The sequence below is a fragment of the Bufo gargarizans genome, chromosome 4 (assembly GCF_014858855.1).
Source record: "Bufo gargarizans isolate SCDJY-AF-19 chromosome 4, ASM1485885v1, whole genome shotgun sequence".
Taxonomy (NCBI): Eukaryota; Metazoa; Chordata; class Amphibia; order Anura; family Bufonidae; genus Bufo; species Bufo gargarizans.
Genome location: NC_058083.1, coordinates 191,146,689 through 191,172,809, shown reverse-complemented (window position 1 = coordinate 191,172,809; position 26,121 = coordinate 191,146,689). Strand labels below are relative to the sequence as shown.

The window sequence follows — 26,121 nt, the reverse complement described above, 5'->3', positions numbered from 1 at the left end:
TCTTCTCACTACTAGAGCTTTCATTTGGTGGTATTTCATTGCTGCTGACATTTTTACTTTTTTGTTATTAATCGAAATTTAACGAAATTTTTGCAAAAAAAATGACTTTCACTTTCAGTTGTAAATTTTTTTTTTTTAAAAGACATCTATATATAAATTTTTCGCTAAATTTATTGTTCTACATGTCTTTGATAAAAAAAATATTTGGGTAAAAAAACAAAATGGTTTGGGTAAAAGTTACAGCGTTTACAAACTATGGTACAAAAATGTGAATTTCCGCTTTTTGAAGCAGCTCTGACTTTCTGAGCTCCTTTCATGTTTCCTGAAGTTCTACAATGCCCAAACAGTAGAAAAACCCCACAAATAACCCCATTTCGGAAAGTAGACACTCCAAGGTATTCGCTGATGGGCATAGTGAGTTCATAGAACTTTTCATTTTTTGTCACAAGTTAGCGGAAAATTATAAAAAAAAAATTTTTCTTACAAAGGCTCATATTCCACTAACTTGTGACAAAAAATAAAAACTTCCATGAACTCACTATGCCCATCATGAAATACCTTGGGGTGTCTTCTTTCCAAAATGGGGTCACTTGTGGGGTAGTTATACTGCCCTGGCATTTTAGGGGCCCTAATGTGTGGGAAGTAGTTTGAAATCAAAATGTGTAAAAAATGGCCTGTGAAATCCTAAAGGTGCTCTTTGGAATGTGGGCCCCTTTGCCCAACTAGGCTGCAAAAAAAAAGTGTCACACGTGTGGTATCGCCGTACTCAGGAGAAGTTGGGCAATGTGTTTTGGGGTGTCATTTTACATATACCCATGCTAGGTGAGATAAATATCTTGGTCAAATGCCAACTTTGTATAAAAAAAATGGGAAAAGTTGTCTTTTGCCGAGATATGTATCTCACCCAGCATGGGTATATGTAAAATGACACCCCAAAACACATTCCCCAACTTCTCGAGTACGGCGATACCACATGTGTGACACTTTTTTGCAGCCTAGATGCGCAAAGGGGCCCGCATTCCTTTTAGGAGGGCATTTTTAGACAGTTTGGATCCCAGACTTCTTCTCACACTTTAGGGCCCCTAAAATGCCTGGGCAGTATAAATACGCCACATGTGACCCCATTTTAAAAAGAAGACACCCCAAGGTATTCAATTAGGGGCATGGCGAGTTCATATAAAAAAAAATTGTTTTTTTTTAGTTTTTTCTCACAAAGTCTCCCTTTCCGCTAACTTGGGACAAAAATTTCAATCTTTCATGGACTCAACATGCCCCTCAGCGAATACCTTGGGGTGTCTTCTTTCCAAAATGGGGTCATTTGTGGGGTGTTTGTACTGCCCTGGCATTTGAGTGTCTCCGCAATCATTACATGTATGGCCAGCATTAGGAGTTTCTGCTATTCTCCTTATATTGAGCATACAGGTAATGAGATTTTTTTTTTTTCCGTTCATGTGGATGAATAAATCATTGCCGGGATTTTTATTTTTATTTATGTACAAAGTGTTTGCCAAAGCATATGAACACCGCCGCCCCCTCAGCTCATATGCCTCGGCAAACGTATCTTTTACTGCAGAGGAGAAATCTCGTCTTGCAGCGCCGCATACACCGACTCTTGTGTAATCTGACAGCAGCGCAATGCTTCTGTCAGAATGCACATCAGTGCTGCAGCTAGTCGATCGGTTGGTTCACCTGGAAGGTTAAAAAAACAAAACAAAAGAAAAAACCAGGCCGCAACGCAATAAATTTATTAACTTTATAATAACATTTGAACGGAACATATAAACTTTATTTAACTTTTTGAACAGAACGTTAACATTTTTGCTTACTGGTGATAATAGCACTGTGTGCTTGTCCTGTGAGATGCAATCCCTATGCTAAGTGTACCTGTGTGTGGTACTTCCGGAAACACTCCCCAAAGCATAGGGCAGGGTAGTCAGGGCAGTCAGGACAGAAATAGCAGGCGTCACACCTTATTCCACTCCTGCTACAGACACAACATCTTTTTCGGGGTGAAGGTTGGGTTGAGGTACCAGCAACGACACTGGGGAAATGTCGCTCGTGTAGACGGCTCACTACACTGGTGGATGGGGCCACGGAACCTCCTGGATACAGGAGGTTCTCGATGATCTCTTCCTGAAATTTGAGGAAGGATCCTGTTCTCCCAGCCTTACTGTAGAGAACAAAACTATTATATACAGCCAATAGAATTAAATATACAGACACCTTCTTATACCAGCGTCTGGTGCGTCTGGAAACTAAATACGGAGCCAACATCTGGTCATTGAAGTCCACCCCTCCCATGAGCGAATTATAGTCGTGGACACAGAGGGGCTTTTCAATGACACTGGTTGCTCGTTCAATTTGTATTGTCGTGTCTGCGTGAATGGAGGAGAGCATGTAAACGTCACGCTTGTCTCTCCATTTCACCGCGAGCAGTTCTTCATTACACAAGGCAGCCCTCTCCCCCCCCTTGCAAGACGGGTGGTAACGAGCCATTGGGGGAAGCCCCGGCGACTAGGTCGCGCGGTGCCATAGCAGCCAATCTGTTCTAGGAATAAATGCCTGAAGAGGGGCACACTTGTGTAGAAATTGTCCACATAAAGATGGTACCTCTTGCCAAATAAGGGTGACACCAAGTCCCAGACTGTCTTCCCACTGCTCCCCAGGTAGTCAGGGCAACCGACCGGCTCCAGGGTCTGATCTTTACCCTCATAGATCCGAAATTTGTGGGTATAGCCTGTGGCCCTTTCACAGAGCTTATACAATTTGACCCCATACCAGGCGCGCTTGCTTGGGATGTATTGTTTGAAGCCAAGGCGCCCGGTAAAATGTATCAGGGACTCGTCTACGCAGATGTTTTGCTCAGGGGTATACAAATCTGCAAATTTGTTGTTGAAGTGGTCTATGAGGGGCCGAATTTTGTGGAGCCGGTCAAAAGCTGGGTGGCCTCTGGGACGGGAGGTGGTGTTATCGCTAAAGTGCAGGAAACGCAGGATGGCCTCAAAACATGCCCTGGACATGGCAGCAGAGAACATGGGCATGTGATGAATTGGGTTCGTGGACCAATATGACCGCAATTCACACCTTTTGGTTAGACCGATGTTGAGGAGAAGGCCCAGAATTTTTTTTTATTCAGAAACTTGGACGGGTTTCCACCGGAAAGGCTGGGCATAATAGCTCCCCAGGTTGGTGGCTATAAATTGAGTGGCATACCGATTTTTGTTTCTGCCACGACTATGTCTAAGAGCTCCGCAGTCAAGAACAGCTCAAAAAATCCCAGTGCCGAACCAATCTGAGCTGTCTCAACCCGAACTCCAGACTGGGTGGTGAAAGGGGGAACTACTGGTGCGGCTGAAGTTGGGGACTGCCAATCAGGGTTTGCCAGCACCTCAGGGACTCTAGGGGGTCTACGGGCCTGTCTGTGCGGTGGCTGCGACGGGGTAACTATTGCACGTGCCACCATACCAGCTTCAACTGCCCTTCTGGTGCTCGCCACTTCACCATGTTGTACGGCAGTGCTGGTACTAGGTCCAGGGTGGGCTGCGCTGCTGGTGTATGCCTCACCACGTAATCCGACAGCGCCAGCCCCACTCTGCTGCCCTTGAAGCGGATCCTGCACAACCTGTGGTGTAGCAACACGGGGGCGGGTACGCCTGTTGGTATCAGGGACCTCAACCTCCTCGTCCGAACTTTGGGTCAGACTGCCACTGCTTTCTACAGGTTCATATTCTGACCCATTGGATTAGTCAGATGAGGGTTCCCATTTCTCATCCGACTGGGTCAGAAGCCTGTAGTCCTCTTCAGAAGAATACCCCTTGTTTGACATTTGGACTACTAAATTTAGTGGGTATTCCCTGAGACTACCCAAGAAAAAAAGCAAGCCTGTCTTACAAATGGGAGGCTAGCGAAGTACTGGAGCGCCGCAGCGCTTGCAAAGTGATTGTGCAGTGATAAAAAAGAAAAAAAATAAACATTTTGTCACTGCGGCGGGGCGGGCATGGGTGAACGCACGTGTGGGTGACCGATCAGGCCTGATCGGGCAAACACAGCGTTTTGGGTGGAGGGCGAACTAAGGTGACACTAATACTATTATAGATCTGACTGTGATCAGTTTTGATCACTTACAGATACTATAAAAGTACAAATGCTGATTAGCGATACACTAATCAGCAAATCAGTGACTGCGGTGCGGTGGGCTGGGCGCTAACCGATCGCTAACTACCTAACAAAGTGGACTAAACTATCCTAAAACCTATCAGTCAACACCAGTGGAAAAAAAAGTGACAGTTTACACTGATCACTTTTTTTCCTTTCACTAGGTGATTGACAGGGGCGATCAAGGGGTTAATTGGGGTGATGGGGGGGGGTGATCTGGGGGGCTAAGTGTGGTGTTTGGTGTACTCACTGTGATGTCTGCTCCTTTGCTGAGACCAACCGACCAAAAGAATCAGCAGAGGAGCAGAGAAGCCATTTAACACCTTATATTTATAAATATAAGGTGTTAAATGGCCTGTGATTCATTTTATAAAAAATCATCAGCCTGCCAGCGATGATCATTGGCTGGCAGGCTGATGATGATGTAATCCCCCTCTAACTTTTGCCGGCCCGCGACGCGCATGCGCGGGCCGGCTGTGAGCGTCATCTCGCGTCTCGCGAGATGATGCGTATATGCGTGACTCTGCCTGAGACTGCCGCCTCCGGACCACGATCCTGCGTTAGGCGGTCCGGAGGCGGTTAGTGTCTCCATAGTCTCAGAGCCATAGTTTTTTGTTTTTTTGGGGAAGATCGTCTTAGGTAGAAACTCATTTTTGGAGGGATGAGGTGACTGTTAGATTGGTACTATTTTGGGGGGAATATGCCTTTTTGATCACTTGGTGTTGCACTTTTAGTGATGTAAGGTGACAAAAAATGTTTTTTTTTAGCACAGATTTTATTTTTGGGACGGTGCTCATCTGAGGGGTTAGGTCATGTGATATTTTTATAGAGCCGGTCGGTACAGACGCGGCGATACCTAATATGTCTACTTTTCTTTTTTTTTCTCTATTTTTTTACTTTATTTTAGGAAAAAATATGCTTTTTTTTTTTTTTTACTTGAAACTTTCAATTTTTTTGTAAAACTTTTTTTAACTTTATTTTTTGTCCCACTCTGGGACTTCAACTTTTGGGGGTATGATCTCTTTTACAATGCATAATAACACTTCTGTATTGTAATGCATTGGCTGTAAGTGTATTATTCACTGTAATACACTTACAGCCTGCTTCCTATGAGATCCAGGGGGCTGGATATCACAGGCTGCAATGGAAGGGAGCCACGATTCCTAAGGAAGAGATCGGGCTGCCTTACCTGCCATCGGGTCTCCAGCGCTGACCGTAGCAGTGCGAGGGTTAATGCGCCAGCATCAGTGTTTTCTCAGATATCGGCGCATGCAACAGGGGTCCGGCTTCCGCCCACCGTACATGAACAGCGCTGGTCCTTAAATCACGTCCACCAGCGCCATACATATACGGCGCAGGTCCTTATGGGGTTAAATGGGAAAATTCAAAAGCAAGTAACAGGTTATCAACAGGAAGAAAATGAGGAGAGTAGCTCACCGCACTGCCATGATCGACAAAAATGAATCACTCATCACTGATGGATTTACCCAGGTAATTCATATACTCTAAGGGAAAATTTATCATGAGGGTAATATTTGTATTCAGTTTTCCTTGAGTCTTTTTTGGAGTACTTTGCTTCAAAGTTATGAAATGGCACATGTTGTTTGTTAAATTTGGAGCATCTTTAAACCAGGGCTGTGGAGTCGGTAAATAAATGCTCCGACTCCAACTCCTCAGTTTTTGGTACTTCCGACGCTCCGACTCCTCTGTATTTAATATGCAAATGTATTTTATACGTTCCTTGGAAAGAAAGGCAACATACATGTCATTACCACAGAACTACTGGCTAGGAAGCCAACAGTCTACTGTATTGAACAGTTTAAGCAAAAGACAAACACAATGTGTTCCACCAAGTTCTTCTAAGCTCTTCTAGCAGAGGGAGGTAGTCGGGCAGAAGCTGCTGCCTTCTCCTTTGTGTGCTGATCTTCTGCTGAAGATAGGGCAGTGGGAGGATCCAGGAAGGGGCAGGGGAAGAGGCATTTTTTTAAAAACATGATTTCCCTAGTAGAATCCCATAGTCATGTTTGAAGTTTAAGCTAACAATCTGAGTTTACAAGTTTTTATAGCCTTAGCTGAATGACAGCAGTTTTTCAAATGGTTTACAGCTTCAGTCTGTAACAGCGGAGTATTGCCGCTCCTTAACTGTGCGTTGCGTGCCATATAGTGAAGCATATGAAAAGCATGCTTCTTCACGGTCACTTAACGTGTTCGTTTTGCGGTAACGTGACGCACTGCGTGCATTGGCCTTTATTCTTGCAGTAGAGAAGTAATTAATTATAACTTTTTGTGAATTGGGACATTTAAACTTGCTTTTTTTTTTATTCCAATTTAAATTTAGTCGGAGTCGGTTCATTTTTTGCCGACTCCGACTCCAGGTACCCAAAATTGCCTCCGACTCCTCGAGTCCAACTCCACAGCCCTGCTTTAAACCCAACACTTTTGTCTAGAAATGCTACTTAACACCACCCCCCTACTGGAGTATCTTTGGGACCTTTTTATTTTTTTTAAAGTCTCAGTCATAAATCTCGATTTAAATTTATTAACATAGCTAACCACACCCACGTTTCAAAACTGGAGAGGTGTAGAAATGCAAGAAAGTCTCAAAAATTTTGAACAAATTACCTCAAAAAGTTGTAAAAGCCCTGTTTGATTGCAACTTTTTTAAAACAGAATTTTAGAAAGCAGGGTTTGGATTGCCCGTGTGTCCAGACACAATCCTTAAGGGGGTTCTGCTGCTGGTGTAGCAGTTCGTTAAATCCTTAGTTAAGAGTTCTTCTCAGGATAGATCATCAATAAGATTGGTGGAGGTTCTGACTCCTAGCATCCCCACCAATCATCTGCTTGAAGAGCCTGTGGTGCTCCGGTGAGTGCTGCAGCCTCTTCGTAGGCCACTGAGATCCGATTAATCGGTTATGAGGCCTTGGTGCCGCTCAATCACTTTCACATTCAATGGATGGTGAAGTGTTTGGTAATCTGAGAGGAGGCCGCAGCACCATGGCCTCCTCAAACAGCTGATCAGCGGGGTCCTGGGTATTGGACCCCCATCGATCTAATATTGATGACCTATCCTGAGGATAGGTCATCAATATCAGAATCTCAGAAAACTCCTTTAAGTATTAAAAAGACACTAAAAAGCAAACAAAAGTGTGACATATTAATACGATCATATGCTTGGGAATTATATTTAAAGGAAATGTGTCACAAAAATGTTTATCTGCCAGTTAAAACCAGCTAGCAACATGCATCCTTTTTTCCAATCTGATTTTATCTTTTGATTGCAGATTTATCGATTCTATTTTCTGAACAGGACTATAGGGCTACCATCTTGCCTGAGCTGTTCTTAAAGGAAATGTGTCATCAAAAATCTGCCAGTTAAAACCCGATAATAACACACATGCTTTTTTCCTAATCTCTTTATTTTCTGATTGCAGATTTTTTTATTCTATTTCCTGGACATGACTATGGGAGCGGCCATCTTGCCTCAGACAGTGGTGTTGCGAGGGGGGTGCGGCGGGTGCGGGCCGCACCGAGTGACACCAGTGATGGCGGCGGCGGCAGGGTACACGGAGATGTACTCCATATTAATCTGTATCATGCTTATCTCCATAGTAATCTGTATCGCCGTCCTCAGGACAGCGATACAGATGGCTGTGCTGCGGCGGGACAGGGGAGAGAGAGGCATATCCCTTCCCTGTTCCTCTGATAGGCTGCCGGCACTAGGCCGCTGCAGGCGGCACGATTACGTCATTGTGCCGCCTGAGCCGTACAGGGCAGAACACAGGCCGGAAGAGGCCTGCATCGCATCGTTGACATGGAGTATAAGTGTTTTTTTGTTTGTTTTTTATATGTACAATGCTTTAAAGTTTTACTGGCACATGAGGGGGGCTCTTGTTACTGGCACATGATGTGGGGGGCTCTTGTTACTGGCACATGATGTGGGGCGGGGCTCTTGTTACTGGCACATGATGGGGGGCTCTCATTACTGGCACATGATTGGGGGGCTCTCATTACTGGCACATGATGGGGGGTGCTCTTGTTACTGGCACATGATGGGGGGTGCTCTTGTTACTGGCACATGATGGGGGTGCTCTTATTACTGGCACATGATGGGGGGTGCTCTTGTTACTGGCACATGATGGGGATGCTCTTGCTACTGGCACATGATGGGGGGTGCTCTTGTTACTGGCACATGATGGGGGGGTGCTCTTGTTACTGGCACATGATGGGGGGGTGCTCTTGTTACTGGCACATGATGGGGGGTGCTCTTGTTACTGGCACATAATGGGGGGGTGCTCTTGTTACTGGCACATGATGGGGGGGCTCTTGTTACTGGCACATGATGGGGGTTATTACTGGCACATTATGGGGGGTGCTCTTATTACTGGCACATGATGGGGGGTCCTCTTATTACTGGCACATGATGGGGGGTCATCTTATTACTGGCACATGATGGGAGTGCTCTTGTTACTGGCACATGTTTGGGGGGCTCCTGTTACTGGCACATGTTTGGGGGGCTCCTGTTACTGGCACATGATTGGGGGCATTATTGGGGGCACTTATTACTGGCACATTATTGGTGGGCATCTACAGAGGCCACAAAGAAGGGGTATTTTATATGGGGGGTTCCGTACAGTAGCATTTTATACTGGGACACATTATGGTGGGTACTATGGGGAAGGGGGGAGAGGAGTATTATGGGGTCATCTAAGGGGGGCACTAAGAAGGGGTTTTTTATACTTGCAAATTATGGGGGACACTGAGGGCACTATATATGAGGCATTTTATACTGGTCCATTATGGGGGCACTAGAAGGAAGGGGGGAAGAGGAGCACTATGGGGGCATTTACTGGGGGCACTATATAGGGGTATTTTATACTGGCACATTATAGGGGCACTATGGGGACATTAGCTCAACTGGGGGCATTACAAGGGGGTGGGGGGCATTATAATGATCTTTATTACTCCCCCATGGAATGAGCCACCTAGCAGCAGCACCAGCCTCTCACTGCTCTATTCCTCTGCCCCTTCCCCAAATCCTTATTATGAAATCTTTCACATTAGGATAAAACACAACATCAGCTCCACCGAGCCCCCAGCCAAAGTGTTTAAGTGGTGTCCGAGATCCCCAAGGGCCAAGCCAAGTAATTGTACGTTTTCCTGTGAAATATGTTTATGTTATACACATATAGCATACACTGTGCCACACAATATACAGTATACATCTACACTGTGTAGTCTGTTCTATAAGCACCATTATTTTGTGGCATTTAGAAGATTTCTTTAGAAAGCATTAAGAAGATTTCTTTACAGCAGCCTCATGGGCCATAGACACAATGGACAGGAGAGGACCTCATTGACTTCTATGGAGAGTTTTCTGGGCATGCTCTGTGACTTGTGTATAGGTCATTGTACAAGGAAATAATAGACAAGCTTTGGCATTCACCTATTGTGAATGGTGGATCCTGTCTTCTCTATACTCTGAGGTGATATCATTACAGGCAGGATAAGAATGACAGATGTGCAGGTAACTGCAGTAAAGTGATTTGTACAGACCCAGAAGTGGCACCTATTATTAGGCTTAACAGCCAGTGGCAAAAATGCAGGATTTTATGTTTTTTGAAATAAAAAATTAAAACTATAAAATATTCTTTAAAAGATATGTTAAACATAAAAACATTATTTAAATAATTCCCTTTAAGGCAATTTAGGATAGAGGGCTTTTTTTTCTCTGTAATCAAATCCAATTAATTTCCTCTATAATTATAATAATCATCTTCAATGGCTTTGACCCAGGAAAATTCAGCCACTACACCGAAAAGCGTTCTGTTTTATAGCAGATGGAGAGACAATGCTCATGTCATTTGTATGAGAAGCTTAGGACATTCTGCTCTAGTGTTATCTTCATTGAGTACAGCTCTGCAGCATGATGTCCTGATAAACAAATAAAATTGTACTGTACAGGGCTGAGAAGAGAAGGGCCTTAGCCGGTTACATCACTTTATCCATGTATCAAACCTGCCGTATGTGTCTGACATGAGATAAAAACATCCAGCTCGAATTCTAACTATACAGCAAATCTACCTCTCAAACATTTCAGATACACAATTACACATGTAGTTACTTAGTTAATGGTGGGAACTCTCTCTTTTATAGCTGCCATAAATTGGCTAAAACACGGAGAACCATATAATTCCTCAGTTTCTCCTATGCTGGTGCTGAAAGGGAAATGAACACTTGTAACCAGGTGATCAGCAATCAAGCTTTGGAATAGCCCGTGACCAACTTATTTTTCATGACTTTTCTAACAAAAAGAGATTTCCAAAGTGGCCATTTCCTTTAAAACATATGAACTGCTGCCATGTGTTCAGCTAAATTACTAGGAAAGATCCCGGGAGCTCTGACATATTTGGTTCAGGAATGTCAGATTTTTTTCACATCTTATTCTAGATATATTAGAACATCTTCACATACATTATCCCCAACCAATTACCTCTGACTAAATCAGTTTGATGATCTCCCAACTATTGAGCCATAAAACCTATTAGACAGTCCTTCTGTTGAATATTATAACATTTTGAAGCCACGTATTTTGCCAACTCTAACCTCTATATATAATCTTATTTATATAGATAACATTAATTTCCCAGCATTTTATTTTATTTTTCAAGATGGCTAACCAGTGACAACTTTCTCCTGGTAGGGCAGGGGGAGCGAGACACATTGTAGATTTGCTGACAGCAGATAGCTCTTCTAAACTGCTTACACTTAGCCCTCTTTCACAGAGTCAGTGTTTGGTTAGTGATTTTTTCCAACAGTGATTGTGAGCCAAAATCAGGAATGGAGACTCCAAAGAGATGAGGTATAATGAATAGATTTGCCCCTGTTCTGTGTTTTTGACTTGTACCTGGTTTTGGCTTAAAATGAATGATGGAAGTAGGAAAGATGTGGTCTATAACTCCACACATAAATCGGGGTTAATAGTTCCTTGTAACCCCAAGAGGTCTGAGGGGGTCTCCATAGTTCTAGGTCCATAGTTCGTAGGAAGGAGGCTAGCCCTCAAACTTCTCCAGCAGCCCCATTGACGGTTCAGTCCATCACAGTATCCTTGCCAAGATATGGTTACTTCTTACCCCACTGTCCTGTATTTCTTTAGTGCAATATATACCGGGCTCCAAATCTCCGGTGCAGACGTAGATTTAACAGTTTTGCAGCAGATACCACTAGGAGTTTAACAGTGTATAATTGTCACCTGTGTAGACAAATCATAGAAGGGCCGGGCATGGAATCAGGCAAGCTCACAGTGCAGGTGGATGAGGGAGCGGTCACGTGTTCACAATAGTGCATCACGTGATCCTCACGTCATAGACAACATAGATGAATGGAGCGCTTCAGCGAATATACAAGGCGATATATATAACATAACATAGTACAGGATAATCTGCCCAGGGTGCACAGCCAGAAGATGTGCTATCATACGATGCACCATCTTCCGGAATGTGCAAACAGGGGGTAGGGGAACAGCGGCCGCTGTTGCCCTAACAACTCCTATATTAACCCTTGGACAGCTAAATACATCCAATATTGGTTATAATTAGTAAAGAAAAAAACGCATACAGAAGCGCTTCAATGTGAATACAGAAATAAATGTAATTTAGTCCAGGATGAGCCGCACGTATCCTGAGCATCTGATCTCCTGCTGAGCTAAGCCTTTCCATCCACAGGTCTGGATGTTAACGTTAAACACATTGGCACACAGTTGCAAACTGAGGTTTATACGAAGCCTACTGATCGCAACACCGTCCTGAGGTATGACAGTGCTCATCCCCGGACGATGGTGCGATCATTGCCGTATAGCCAGTTTACCAGAGTTAAGAGGATAGTCAGTGACACATCCACACTTGACAGTACTTTAGAAAAGATGACACAATCTTTTAAACAGAGATGTTATCCAGCATCCATTTTACGACAACAACGGAACCGTATCAACCCGAGAGAGAGAAGGGATTTATTTCAGGGCACTAAGAGGGATCAATTGCAAAGAATACCCTTTGTATCTACTTTTTGTGAAGTCAGTACCCAAGTAGGTAAAACTATTAATAAACATTGGCCGATTTTAGGCACTGAATACAAGAATATTCCTGAACTTTGCAATAGACCTATATTGTCGTACAAAAGAGCTAGTAATCTTAAGGATAAACTAGTTAAGAATGACATAGGTACACAATAGGGTACACATCAGTTATTTCTAGCTCCTAAAAAGTGTGGCAGCTACCCGTGCCTTCACTGTGTAAATTGTAAGTACATGGTGAAGGGACGTGATTTTATTCATCCAAAAACTGGGATCGCATACTCTCTCAAGTTTTATTTAACTTGCGACTCCAGTTTTGTTATATATGTCTTATGGTGTCCTTGTAAGCTTTTGTACGTGGGGGAGACTACATGTGATTTCAAATCCCGTTTTAACCAACACCGTTTTTCAATACGGAAAAAACGGAAGGATTTGCCAGTCTCACACCACTTTGTGGACATGGGCCATGGAGAAAGTGATCTAAAGTTTATGATCATAGACCGTGTCCCATTGCCTCGTACAGGAGGAAATCGCATAAAGATCCAAAAAAAAGGTGAATCAGAGTGGATCTTTACATTACAAACCATTAAACCGAGCGGCTTAAACGTGGAATATAAACCATGGTTGTTCATACGATTGCATATATTTCCTTGTCCTTGTCGGTCTCAGTGATGAGAAATTCGATATGTTTTTAATTTCAATATATTTGGATAATATATTTTTTAATTCACTTTTTTTCACACACAGGACCTGTGGATGGAAAGGCTTAGCTCAGCAGGAGATCAGATGCTCAGGATACGTGCGGCTCATCCCGGACTAATTTACATTTATTTCTGTATTCACATGGAAGCGCTTCTGTATGCGTTTTTTTCTTTACTAATTATAACCAATATTGGATGTATTTAGCTGTCCAAGGGTTAATATAGGAGTTGTTAGGGCAACAGCGGCCGCTGTTCCCCTACCCCCTGTTTCCACATTCCGGAAGATGGTGCATCGTATGATAGCACATCATCTGGCTGTGCACCCTGGGCAGATTATCCTGTACTATGTTATGTTATATATATCGCCTTGTATATTCGCTGAAGCGCTCCATTCATCTATGTTGTCTATGACGTTAGGATCACGTGATGCACTATTGTGAACACGTGACCGCTCCCTCAGTGACGTCACGGACATGCGCAAGTTCAGTTCCGGGACGCCGTATCCACGAGACTCATCATGAAATTTTGTATCCACCTGCACTGTGAGCTTGCCTGATTCCATGCCCGGCCCTTCTATGATTTGTCTACACAGGTGACAATTATACACTGTAAATTATCACTTGATTGCAATAATGATATATTTATTGTACTGATGGCTCCATATATTAGAGGTATATGTATTCATGTATACGGTTGCGTTGTCTCTCTGATATGATGTCCGGATGCACTTATATGTATTGATCTGCACTTTAATTTTTACTTTTTGTTTAAGTATCACTTATGTTTGTTAATGTGACATGACCACATAAATACCCACAATTGTATTTGATGTATTGCTTGAAAATGGTCCCAGCAAGCGGACCGAAACGTCGCTGCTTGGGTGAATAAAGGATCCCACATTTTCACCTCATGGACGTGCTGCGGTGTGTTTATTCTTCTTCTATATATATATGGAAAAATGGCGGCACTGGAACACAATCAAATAAAGGTAGGGTGCACGTCTCCAGGGGAACAGGCTTCTTACCCCAATGTATAATCCAGAAGAATGGGCGGCACTCCAAGGAAAAGGATAAGTGAACTTTATTCACCCAGGTGGTGCAACGTTTCGGTTCTGCACTAGAACCTTTTTCAAGCAAAGTTACAACTTAAATCACAGCATTATATACAGGTGAATCAATTAGCATGTTCAACATGTGACCACACTCCACCCAGTGGGTATGTTACAAATCTTGATCATCCAATGAAAACAGTGTATACATCAAGAAAAAAGAAAATAAACATAATATAAATACAATAAAACATACATATGAAAAATACATGTGACATACATGTTTATAAACAGTGTATCCATAACCACATACTGTATCAATCAATTACAAGATCGATCTGCCCAATTGGTGCACTGTGATGTGATATGTTATATAAAGAAGAATAGCAGAGAGGAGGGGGGGGCGATCAGGAAAGCATACCAGAGGGACAAGAAGATATATATATATATATATATTGAAGAAAAATCCAACGGGAGCACCATCCAGAGAGCGGGTGCAATGTCCAACAATGGGTTTCAGCAATACCCAATATTATAAAAAGGAAAAAAAGTTGGACTGCACTCCTGAATTGTAGTGAAAACAATAAAAACTTTATTCACCCATATTGTGAAACACAACTAAATGAATTTCATCAATACCTTAATAGCGTGGGTGCTGATCTCCAGTATACTGTGTCTTGTTCTAAAACAAATTTGTCATTTTTGGATACCAATGTCAAACTGGTTGATAGCTCAATCTGTACGGGCTGGTTTGTCGAGCCCACAGACAGAAACACGATTTTACGGTTTGAGAGTAACCATCCACGTAGTATGATCAAACATCTCCCTTACTCGCAATTTTTGAGGGCAAAACGCATTGTACCCAATGGGGCGGAATTGACCACCACATTGGATATGATGGAAGGTAAATTTAAAGAGCGTGGTTACCCCCGTAAACTGTTAAATAAACAAAAATGTAAAGTTCTTCACACAAATATGGATAGTATCCAACATATTTCCCAAAAAGTCCAAAGTATACAGTTTATTTCAACATATTCTGATTGTAGTTTGGAGATAGGACAGATTCTGATAAATAATTGGAGTATTCTCAATAGATGTATCAAAGATGTCCCTGAGTTTAAAATTCCTCCTCTTTTGTCATACCGTAAGAACAGGAATATTAGAGACCAATTGGTCAGAGCAGACATAGGTCCTAAAAAAAGTATGGTACAGCGAACATTGACGCAGCCGGGTCTGGGATGTTTCCCAGTGCCTTAACTGCGTCAATTGTCGCCATATTTGTAAATCCAAATCCTTTGTACACCGACATACAGGGAAAGAGTATCCTATCAGATTTCATCTCACATGTTCCTCATCATATGTGATCTATGTGTTATCATGTCCATGTAACCTAATATATGTTGGTGAAACATCAACTGAATTTAAATTAAGGTTAAACAATCACAGAAATTCCATAAGGAAAAACCGCATTGATCTACCTGTTTCCAGACATTTCGGATCCCTTCATCATACAGAACAGGATCTAAGATGCTGGATCATAGATCACATTGCGTTACCCAGAAGAGGCGGTGACCGTATAGCAATTTATACCCTACAGTCTATACCCTAGAGGTCTTAATGTAGAATTTAGGTGAAGGACCATTGATTTGGGGTTGAGCCTGATTTTCCTTGTGTTGGTGGTCTTCCTGCTGCAATTGTGTATAATAGTGCCAAGGAATGGTGAAAGTATAATTTGTAACTTACATCAAACATATTATCCTACTTGAAACTAATTTGTAATTTCTCTCTTGCCTTTTAGAAATTTTAATATTCACACGACCTGATGAAGATCCTTGGACCAAACCTCTTTGAATGTGATGACGCCCAGCAATAGTACCTGCTCTTTCAACTGTTGCGCAATTCCAGATACTCAATTTATGTGCAGTGCCTTCCTTAAAATCTAAGGGAGAATCCCCCCTAGGGCTGCGCAATTACCGGCATGGTGGTTGTCAGTGCCAGCGGGGTACATTGACGTGTCCCCTTCTGACATGGGCGACCCATTGGGTTGGGTTCCATCTCGGCAGATTTGGAACTCTCCCTATATGCTGGATAACGTAGGATTCACCTACGGCGGCCTGTAAACTGTTGAGGATGCCCTTCGCACTTTAAATATCCCTATAACAAACACTTATAGAACAATGGGGCAGTTTGCCTTCAAGCAACATGGTGGTTTTAGCATAATTGCGAAGAGCGCATGCGCTCTATCAATGTGCTACGCCATACATGACGATGTTAGTCTGGACATGCGCAATGAGGTATCTGAGACGCTCAATGAAGCGCGATGGTCTCTGCGGGCACCATGACTTATTGAGGTAGGATCTTTATAATCTTCATCCGGCACATTAAGTCACCTTGTTTATTACAGTCTTATAAAAGATGTCTTTTATATATGCCTGATGTATTTTATACCATATGGTTATTTGATTTATACACAAGGATACTGTTTATGTATTTTGATCTTATGGCACATGTCACTTTACGCACATGCACTTTGTTTATTCTTTTGCACATGTATCAGATGCATTTAATCAAACAATGATTGGAATTACACTGCGATTGGTTGGTCACTTATGACATGCCTTTATATACTCTCAGTTTCACTGTTTCTATGCTTGAGGAAGGCTCATGTGAGCCGAAACGTCGCAAGTTTGCCACAATATGGGTGAATAAAGTTTTTATTGTTTTCACTACAATTCAGGAGTGCAGTCCAACTTTTTTTTCCTATATATATATATATACACAGTACAGACCAAAAGTTTGGACACACCTTCTCATTCAAAGAGTTTTCTTTATTTACATGACTGTGAAAATTGTAGATTCACACTGAAGGCATCAAAACTATGAATTAACACATGTGGAGTTATATACATAACAAAAAAGTGTAAAACAACTGAAAATATGTCATATTCTAGGTTCTTCAAAGTAGCCACCTTTTGCTTTGATTACTGCTTTGCACACTCTTGGCATTCTCTTGATGAGCTTCAAGAGGTAGTCACCTGAAATGGTCTTCCAACAGTCTTGAAGGAGTTCCCAGAGATGCTTAGCACTTGTTGGCCCTTTTGCCTTCACTCTGCGGTCCAGCTCACCCCAAACCATCTCGATTGGGTTCAGGTCCGGTGACTGTGGAGGCCAGGTCATCTGGCGCAGCACCCCATCACTCTCCTTCATGGTCAAATAGCCCTTACACAGCCTGGAGGTGTGTTTGGGGTAATTGTCCTGTTGAAAAATAAATGATGGTCCAACTAAACGCAAACCAGATGGAATAGCATGACGCTGCAAGATGCTGTGGTAGCCATGCTGGTTCAGTACGCCTTCAATTTTGACTAAATCCCCAACAGTGTCACCAGCAAAGCACCCCCACACCATCATACCTCCTCCTCCATGCTTCACGGTGGGAACCAGGCATGTAGAGTCCATCCGTTCACCTTTTCTGCGTCGCACAAAGACACGGTGGTTGGAACCAAAGATCTCAAATTTGGACTCCTCAGACCAAAGCACAGATTTCCACTGGTCTAATGTCCATTCCTTGTGTTCTTTAGCCCAAACAAGTCTCTTCTGCGTGTTGCCTGTCCTTAGCAGTGGTTTCCTAGCAGATATTCTACCATGAAGGCCTGATTCATACAGTAATCTCTTAACAGTTGTTCTAGAGATGTGTCTGCTGCTAGAACTCTGTGTGGCATTGACCTGGTCTCTAATCTGAGCTGCTGTTAACCTGCGATTTCTGAGGCTGGTGACTCGGATGAACTTATCCTCCACAGCAGAGGTGACTCTTGGTCTTCTTTTCCTGGGGCGGTCCGCATGAGAGCCAGTTTCTTTGTAGCGCTTGATGGTTTTTGTGACTGCACTTGGGGACACTTTCAAAGTTTTCCCAATTTTTCAGACTGACTGACCTTCATTTCTTAAAGTAATGATGGCCACTCGTTTTTCTTTACTTAGCTGCTTTTTTCCTGTCATAATACAAATTCGAACAGTCTATTCAGTAGGACTATCAGCTGTGTATCCACCTGACTTCTCCACAACGCAACCGATGGTCCCAACCCCATTTATAAGGCAAGAAATCCCACTTATTAAACCTGACAGGGCACACCAGTGAAATAAAAATTATTTCAGGTGACTACCTCTTGAAGCTCATCAAGAGAATGCCAAGAGTGTGCAAAGCAGTAATCAAAGCAAAAGGTGGCTACTTTGAAGAACCTAGAATATGACATATTTTCTGTTGTTTTACACTTTTTTGTTATGTATATAATTCCACATGTGTTAATTCATAGTTTTGATGCCTTCAGTGTGAATCTACAATTTTCATAGTCATGAAAATAAAGAAAACTCTTTAAATGAGAAGGTGTGTCCAAACTTTTGGTCTCTACTGTATATATATTTTTAACAATTTTTTTAAAAAAAATTTGTAGTGATTTTGAAGCTCATATATGAGCCTGCAAAATCTATTTTTCTATTTTTTATTTTGAACAATCATGTATTTTTAAACTGGACTTATTATTGAGAATTGTTCATTTCTTATATTAGCCTGCCGTCCGGTGGCCAAAATAAGAATTGCACTTTGAATGTTCTCAACCTCTTCAGCGAGGCTGAGCTCATTCAAATCAATTACCGGCATCCCCATTGGCTGCAGGGGACGCCGGTAAATGGGGAGTTTTTTGCGCATTTAGATGCGGTGATCTCACTGGATCACAGCATCTAAAGCCTTTAATTGCCGGGATCGGCATTATTGCCGGCACTTGCGAGGGTTCGCCATGTTTGCCTAGCGGCGTACATGTATAGTGCTGGTAGCGAAAGGGTTAAGTGCAACTATAAAGAACCATTAAATGAACAGAGAGAGAGTACAATTAACTGATGTGAGGTTAATTGCTGTGCTTTTTGTCATTATTGCAAAAAATTGCCCACTACAACAAAACAAAGGGATCAAAACCTGTCAATATCTTGGTAAGTAAGGAAATACAATTACCAAACCTTGACTACTGTGCTAACTTCTGATTTATTAATATATGGCTATTTTTATATTTTGTCTGGAAATTAATTTCAAATGGCATGGCTCAGCAAAATGGAACTTATGATTTTAAATATATGTGAACATAAAATATACAGACAAGTAAGGAAAGAATCATCAGTGGTCGCAATGGCCATTGTTCTTAATAAAGCTTTCAAACACCACTTTCATAAGTGTGTAGGTGAGCTTTAAGGTTAAGCCTTCTATATACATAAGACGTTTCAGGTAAAGGCAGATATTAACCCCTTAACAGTTTTGGGCTTTGAGAAAAGGCACTAATGGTTCAGGCTGAGTGGACCTCGGACAGCAGATGGAGGGGGACAACTGCCTTAACCCCTCGTGTCTCAGGCTTGGTACCAGCTAGGGATATGGGACTGAGTTTGAAAGCTGATAGCATAGGCTTTAAAAAAAAGACTAGAATCGCAGCATGATCTCTACATCAGGAGATGTTAAAATAAGGTTGGCAGTGATAGCAGCCGAAAGTGAAAGCAGGCTGTATATCTACCGATGTAGAGGGGTTAATGCTGCCATTCTGGTCTTGTTTTAAAGCACAGACAGTCCCATAGGCTTTTACAAAGCTTGAGATATGAAGAGTTAAAGCAGCCCTCCTTCATTCAGCTGGCTGTGATCTCATGTACCCTGGAGAAGGAGATGGGGGTAGTGGGGGAACTGACAGGTTGCAAGGAGGAGGGAAAAAATATAAATAATGCATATATACGGTAAATCTGCTAACATCATGATTGTACTGAACCACAGAATAAGGGCACGTTCACACGAACGTATTTTGCGTTCCATATACGGCCCGTTTTCTGCGTTCTGCATACGGTCCGCATACGAAACCATTCATTTCAATAGGTCCACACTTTACGTGCTGTCCACATCCGTTGCTCCGTTCCGTGGTCCCGCAAAAATTATGAGTCCTGTCTTGTTCTTGTCCATTTGGGGACAAGAACAGGCATTTCCATAACATAATAGCCCTCCTGTTCCGTTCCACAAAATTGCGGAAGGCACACAGGCGCCATGCGTGTTTGGCAGATCCGCAATTTGCAGACCGCAAAAAAAAAAAAAAAAAAAAAAAAAAAAAAGAAGGGCATGGTCGTGTGAACGAGCCCTTAAGGCCTACATGCACACGAACGTTGTTTGTTTCTGTGTCCGTTCGTAAAAAAATAAATCCAACAAAAAGTTATTTAATATGTTATATGAACCCCCGATTGGTTCCTAAAGGGTGAACAAGAGCTGATTACAATGCACTCCTGTGAGATGCAGATGCTTGATGAGTTGCTGCTCGCCCACAGAAAGGGAAGTCCTCCAGATAAGTGAGTAAAAAAGAGAAAAATATGAAGATTACACTGGAGAACAGCTTATTTTTTTTTTGCATTGAGGTAGTTAAAATAATGTTACTTAGACCGAATGCACACGGCCGTAAGCAGTCCGTGGAACCACGGGATGGATTCCTGCTGAGAGCAGGAGCACACGGCGTCATTGGTTGCTATGACGCCGTGCGCTCCCTGCTGCTGCCGCAATACAGTAATACACTGGTATGATCTATATCAGTGCATTACTGTATTGCGGCGGCAACAGGGAGCGCACGGCATCATAGCAACCAATGACGCCGTGCGCTTCTGCTCTCAGCAGGAATCCAGCCCGTGGTTCCACGGACTGCTCACGGCCGTGAAAAACGGCCGTGTGCATTCGGCCTTAAAGGGGTTGTCTCACTTCAGCAAATAGCATTTATTATGTAGCGGAAGTTAATACAAGCCACTTAATAGTGTATTGTGATTGTCCATATTGCTACCTTTGCTGGCTGGATTAAAATTTCCATCAAATTATACAGTGCTCGTTTCCATGCGACCACCATGCGATCCATCAGTAGTGATCATGCTTGCACACCATAGGAAAAATCTATTCAGTGGCTGGGACTGTGAGACCCCACATAGGCTTGTGCTTTTCCCTAGTGTACAAGCCTGACCACCACTGATGGATTGCAGGGTGGTCATAACCATGGAAACAAGCAGTGTATAACATGATGGAAAAATGTATCAAGCTAGCAAAGGAAGCAATATGGATAATAACAATACATTAGTAAGTGCCTTGTATAAATTTTCTCTACACAATAAATGCTACTTGCTGAAGTGAGAATACCCCTTTAAGATATTTTTTCATTTGAGTGATAAACCCTTAAAGGTTTCAAATCAGTAGAATGGAAGGGGTGTCGGGAATCGGACCTTCCTGATAGGTCATCAATATTTACTGGCTGCACAACCACCAGAACATTAAACAAGCCTTTTCCAAAAACCAGCACAGATATGAAAAGTTAAAAGCTCTTACCTGTACACAGGCTGCATTTCATGTGCTATTCCAATAACTGAGTTCTGTAGAAAGTTATCAAACTCCTCAAACAGTTCCCTGATGTTGGTCTGGAACTTCAAATCCAAGTCTAGCTGAATGATTCGAGAGATATCTATCAATCAAGGGAAAGAAAAGTTAGGTGGATATACTATTAACAGTTTACTTGTTTTCAGACCCTTTCACGTTTTCACATTTTGCCAAGTTGTAGCCTTGTGCTAAAATATAAAAAAAAAATCTAACATTTTCCCCATATCAGTCTGCACACCATATCAACTCTGCTACCCATAATGAGAAAACATTATGTGAAAACAGAATTTTAGAAATATTTGCAAATTTATTAAAAAGGAATAACTAAAATTTCACATGGACATAAGTATTCAGACCTTTTAATGTGACACTTGAAATTTAGCTCTGGGGGTTACCATTCCACTTTCTACACCTTGATTGGAGTTCACCTGAACATAACTTATAAAATCTGAAGGTTTCGGCCATTTACAGAGTGATGAGAAGAAAGCAAGGCTATTAAATATTTTTTTGCCGCTGTATTCACTGAGGAAAATAAACTGTCAGATTAAATGCAGAATGTAAATTTCCCATTAAAAGTGTCCTGTCTGACCCAGGAAAAGTGCAGCAGCGTCTTAAAAAGATTGAAATAGACAAATCACTGGGTCCAGATGGCATACACCCCCGTATCCCAAGAGAATTAAGTAATGTCATAGGCAGACCCTTATTTCTGATAGTTAAGGACTCTATATTGACAGGGAGCGTTCCACAGGATTAGCGCTTAGCAAATGTGGTGCCAATATTAAAAAGGGGTCAAAAACAGAGCCTGGATACTATAGGCCGGTACGTTTAACATCTGTTGTGAGTAAACAGTTTGAAGGTTTTCTAAGACATACTTTTTTGGAGTACCTCAATGAAAATAAGCGTATAACGCTGTATCAGCATGGGGGACCGTCACGTGAAACTAATTTATTCAGTTTCTATGAGGAGGTCAATTCTAGACCTGACCAGGTTGAGTCAATGGAAGTCATAGATCTTGACTTCTCCATCATAAAATAAAAATTGTCCCAAAAGTGTCCATAGCCTTCAAACTTAATCTCCACCCTCTTAGACTGACAAAATAGCTCCTTTCAGTGCTACAGTTAAGTTTACTGTCAACTAAAACTTCTTACAATGCTGTTTTAACACTTCTAACAAAGCATTTGAATCATACCTAATAGCTTGTAACTGCAATCAACACCTCCATGAATGAACTACCTTAGTTGCCCATAGCAACCAATCAGATTCAACCTTTCATTCTCCAAAGGAGCTCTGAAAAAATGAAAGGTGCTATGGGCAACTAAACCAGTGTTCCTTTACACCAGTTTTGATAAATGCCATCTATGATCTTATCAGCTGCCTGACAGTGGTTGCTACAGCTAAGTTCATTGGCAACTAAAACTTCTAATTCCGTCTCCTTGTCAGTTTTACTTAGTATCTTCCCATTTCATACAAGATTTTTGGGGGACATTCAACATTACAATTTGTTTTGCTGACTTTCCTGTAACTGGGGCTGAAATAGTAGCCCCAGTTATAGAGGGAATAATGCCCCAGAGACATTGCACAAGGCTGTACAACCTCACTGCAGAGCTGATCTGGGTGTGCTAAAACCCAGTAGCTCGTGCAGACACCGGGCCCCGGCGATCACATGATCGCTAGGATGGAAGCGGAAAGTGGCATAGCTGCTCCCTGATCTCTAAGCACAGAGCTCATCATGCACTGTGTAGAGAGCAATGGCATCATCCTGCTGCCTCCCCCATTACTGTGCCCACAGTGCTCCACAATGCCCCCAAATATTACACTAAAGAAAAAAAGTACCCCCAGTAGTAATAATTCTCCCAGTAATAATAATGCAGTCTATAATCCCCCAATAATATTACCGCTATATTGACTCCAGCATGAATAATTCCCACTACTGTGGCCGTAGTAAAATCTCCTATAGTGCCCAAGTATTAAAAATGCCACCATAATGCCTTTAGTAAATATGTCTATAGTGCCCTCAGTAATATGCTCTCAAAATTGTTGAACAAAGAAAAAAAGAAAATACCCGATTTCTGTTCCATGGCGCCATCTGTCTCTGCACTTCAGATGGCACTATAGAACAGGGTGAGGCTTCACCGTGAAGTGCTGAGGGATTACAATTTTTAAAAAAAATGACCCTGGCATGTTACAAAATTAAGTATATGTCTATTTTACTAATTATGGAAATTTGTATTTTCATTTTATATCGCTTGGTTTCTATAGCTCTCAGACATGAATAGATAAAGCCATGCACAGCTACCTCTCCATTCATTCTCCACATGTGAGGCGGACCCACACTATCAGACACTTATGGACATAAAAAAATGAAAGGTGAGAAAGACCCCTTTAATAGACATAAATTAGGGGCTTTACACACAACATGCTTAGCTTGCAAGAGAAGAAACATTACCATACATTATTTTCATAGTTCAGAATATTTTCTAGGAAAAGCAGAAGAAAAAGTTTGCATCAGTAAATAAGGATTGCTCATTAACCGACTACCGGTACGTCTTCGTGTAGAAGTCTACTAAATCCACCTATGTAAGAAATGTAATCTAGATGCATCAGATTTAATCAGCTTTCTTCACTAAAGCTACAAGGGAACAGACTGTCTGTGACGTGCTCAACACATTTAATCCTACTACAGGAGACTGCAATATGATTACTGGAATTTGTATGTAGGCCACCTTGTTCCTTAATGACTCATAACTGCATTTTAATACATTCTTCTGTACAGAGCACAGATCATACAGATGTGAAATTAATAAAACATATTTTCTGAATAGACAAGCAGCTGACCAGCCAGTAATAGCCACCATCTGTAAACATCACATGCTAATTTACAGTGCATTTGGGAACTCTTCAGACTCTCACTTTTTTCATTTTGTTATGTTGCAGACTTGTGTTAAAATAAAATAAAAATGAAGTTTTTATCCATCATTCTGCACTCAATAATCCATAATTACAAAGTGAAACCAAAATGTTCAAAATCTTAGCTAATTTATTGAAAAGGAAAAACTAAAATCTTGCATTGACATAAGTATCCAGAGCCTTTAAGCTGGGTTCAGACCTGAGCGTTCGGGATGTCACGCTCTGTATGCGTGATTGTACCGGCGTTTGCAATCGCGTATACAGAGACAAGCGAACGCCCATTGTCGCGCGTTCCCGGAAGTCTATGTACGGGAACACGCGACAAGACACCCCAAAGAAGCTCATGTACTTCTTGGGGCGTCAAGCGTTTTACAGCGCGATCGTACGCGCTGTAAAACGCTCAGGTGAGAACCATTCCCATAGGGAATCATTGGTTCTTGCCTGTTGAACGCGCTGTAAAACACTCAGGTCTGAACCCAGCTTCGTTGAAGCACCTTTGTCAGTGATTACAGCTCCAGTCTTTTGGGGTATGATGCCACAAGGTTTAGGCTACTTTCACACTTGCGACAGGACGGATCCGGCAGGCTGTTCACCCTGTCGGATCCGTCCTTCCGCTGTTCCGCCGCTCCGTCCCCATTGACTATAATGGGGAAGGGACGGCGCTCCGGTACAGTACGGCAGCTCGCGGTCAGAGGCCGCCGGACTAAAAAGTCAGACATGCAGGACTTTTAGTCCGGCGGCCTTTCGCCGTGCACTGCCATACTGCGCCGGAGCGTCGTCCCGTCCCCATTATAGTCAATGGGGACGGAGCAGCGGTCCGGCGGCACGGCGAAACAGCGGAAGGACGGATCCGACAGGGAGAACAGCCTGCCGGATCCGTCCTGCCGCAAGTGTGAAAGTAGCCTAACACACCTGGATTTGGGGACTTTCTGCCATTCTTCTCTGCAGATTCTCTCAAGCTCTGTCAAATTGGATGGGGACCGTCAGTGGACAGCCATTTTCAGGATTCACCAGAAATGTTCAATTCGGTATTGGGTTCTAGTCAGGGCTCTGGCTAGGCCACTCAAGGACATTCACACAGTTGTCCCTAAGTCACTCCTGTGTACTTGGCTGTGTGTTTAGGGTCATTGTCTTGTTAGACTCTGTATTTTGGTCAGCGCTAAGGAAAAGCTGATTGGAGCAGTCTCCCGGGCCCAACCACTGAAAAACATCCCCACAGCATGATGCTGCCACCGCCAAGCTTCACTGTAGCCATGGTATTTGTCAGGTGATAAGCAGTGTCCGGTTTCCTCCAGACATGACACTTAGAATTAAGGACAAGAATTTTAATCTTGGTTTCATCAGACCACAGAATCTTGCTTCTCACAGTCTGAAAGTCCCTTTGATGAAGGCCAGGCGCGCTTTCATGTATCTTTTACTGAGGAGAGGTTTCTTTATGGCAGAGTGGCCAGAAAGACCAGACTGGTGGAGTGCTGCAGTGAAGGTTGACCTTCTGAAAGTTTCTCCCATCTGTTCACAGGATCTCTGGAGGTCAGCCAGAGCTAGGTTCTTGGTCACCTCTCTTACCAAGGCCTTACTGCCTTGATTACTTATGTTGGTGAGGAGGCTAGCCCTAGAAAGTGTCCTGGTTGCAAGAGCAGATTGGCAATGTATCCCACCGGGAAAATTCCTGGTGGGCAGATTGCCTAGGCAGTGGGCTGTCGGAGCCCAGCCTGACTTTTCCCACAGCCTGGTGCTAGTGCACATTTCAGGCTGTTGGCTCATTACACTGTGCATGATAAATGACAGCAGCGGCCTGCGATGCGTTTTACAGCCTGTGATACAC

General features: G+C 42.6%; 1 protein-coding gene across 1 annotated transcript in view; it reads right to left on the bottom strand.

Moving 5' to 3' along the window:
* XXYLT1 (xyloside xylosyltransferase 1) overlaps positions 1-26,121 on the bottom strand; it is a 268,169-nt gene that overhangs the window by 100,464 nt on the left and 141,584 nt on the right. The window contains exon 3 of the mRNA XM_044289028.1: positions 21,342-21,474. Within this exon, the coding sequence (XP_044144963.1) occupies positions 21,342-21,474 (133 nt within the window). The remainder of the gene's footprint in view (positions 1-21,341; positions 21,475-26,121) is intronic.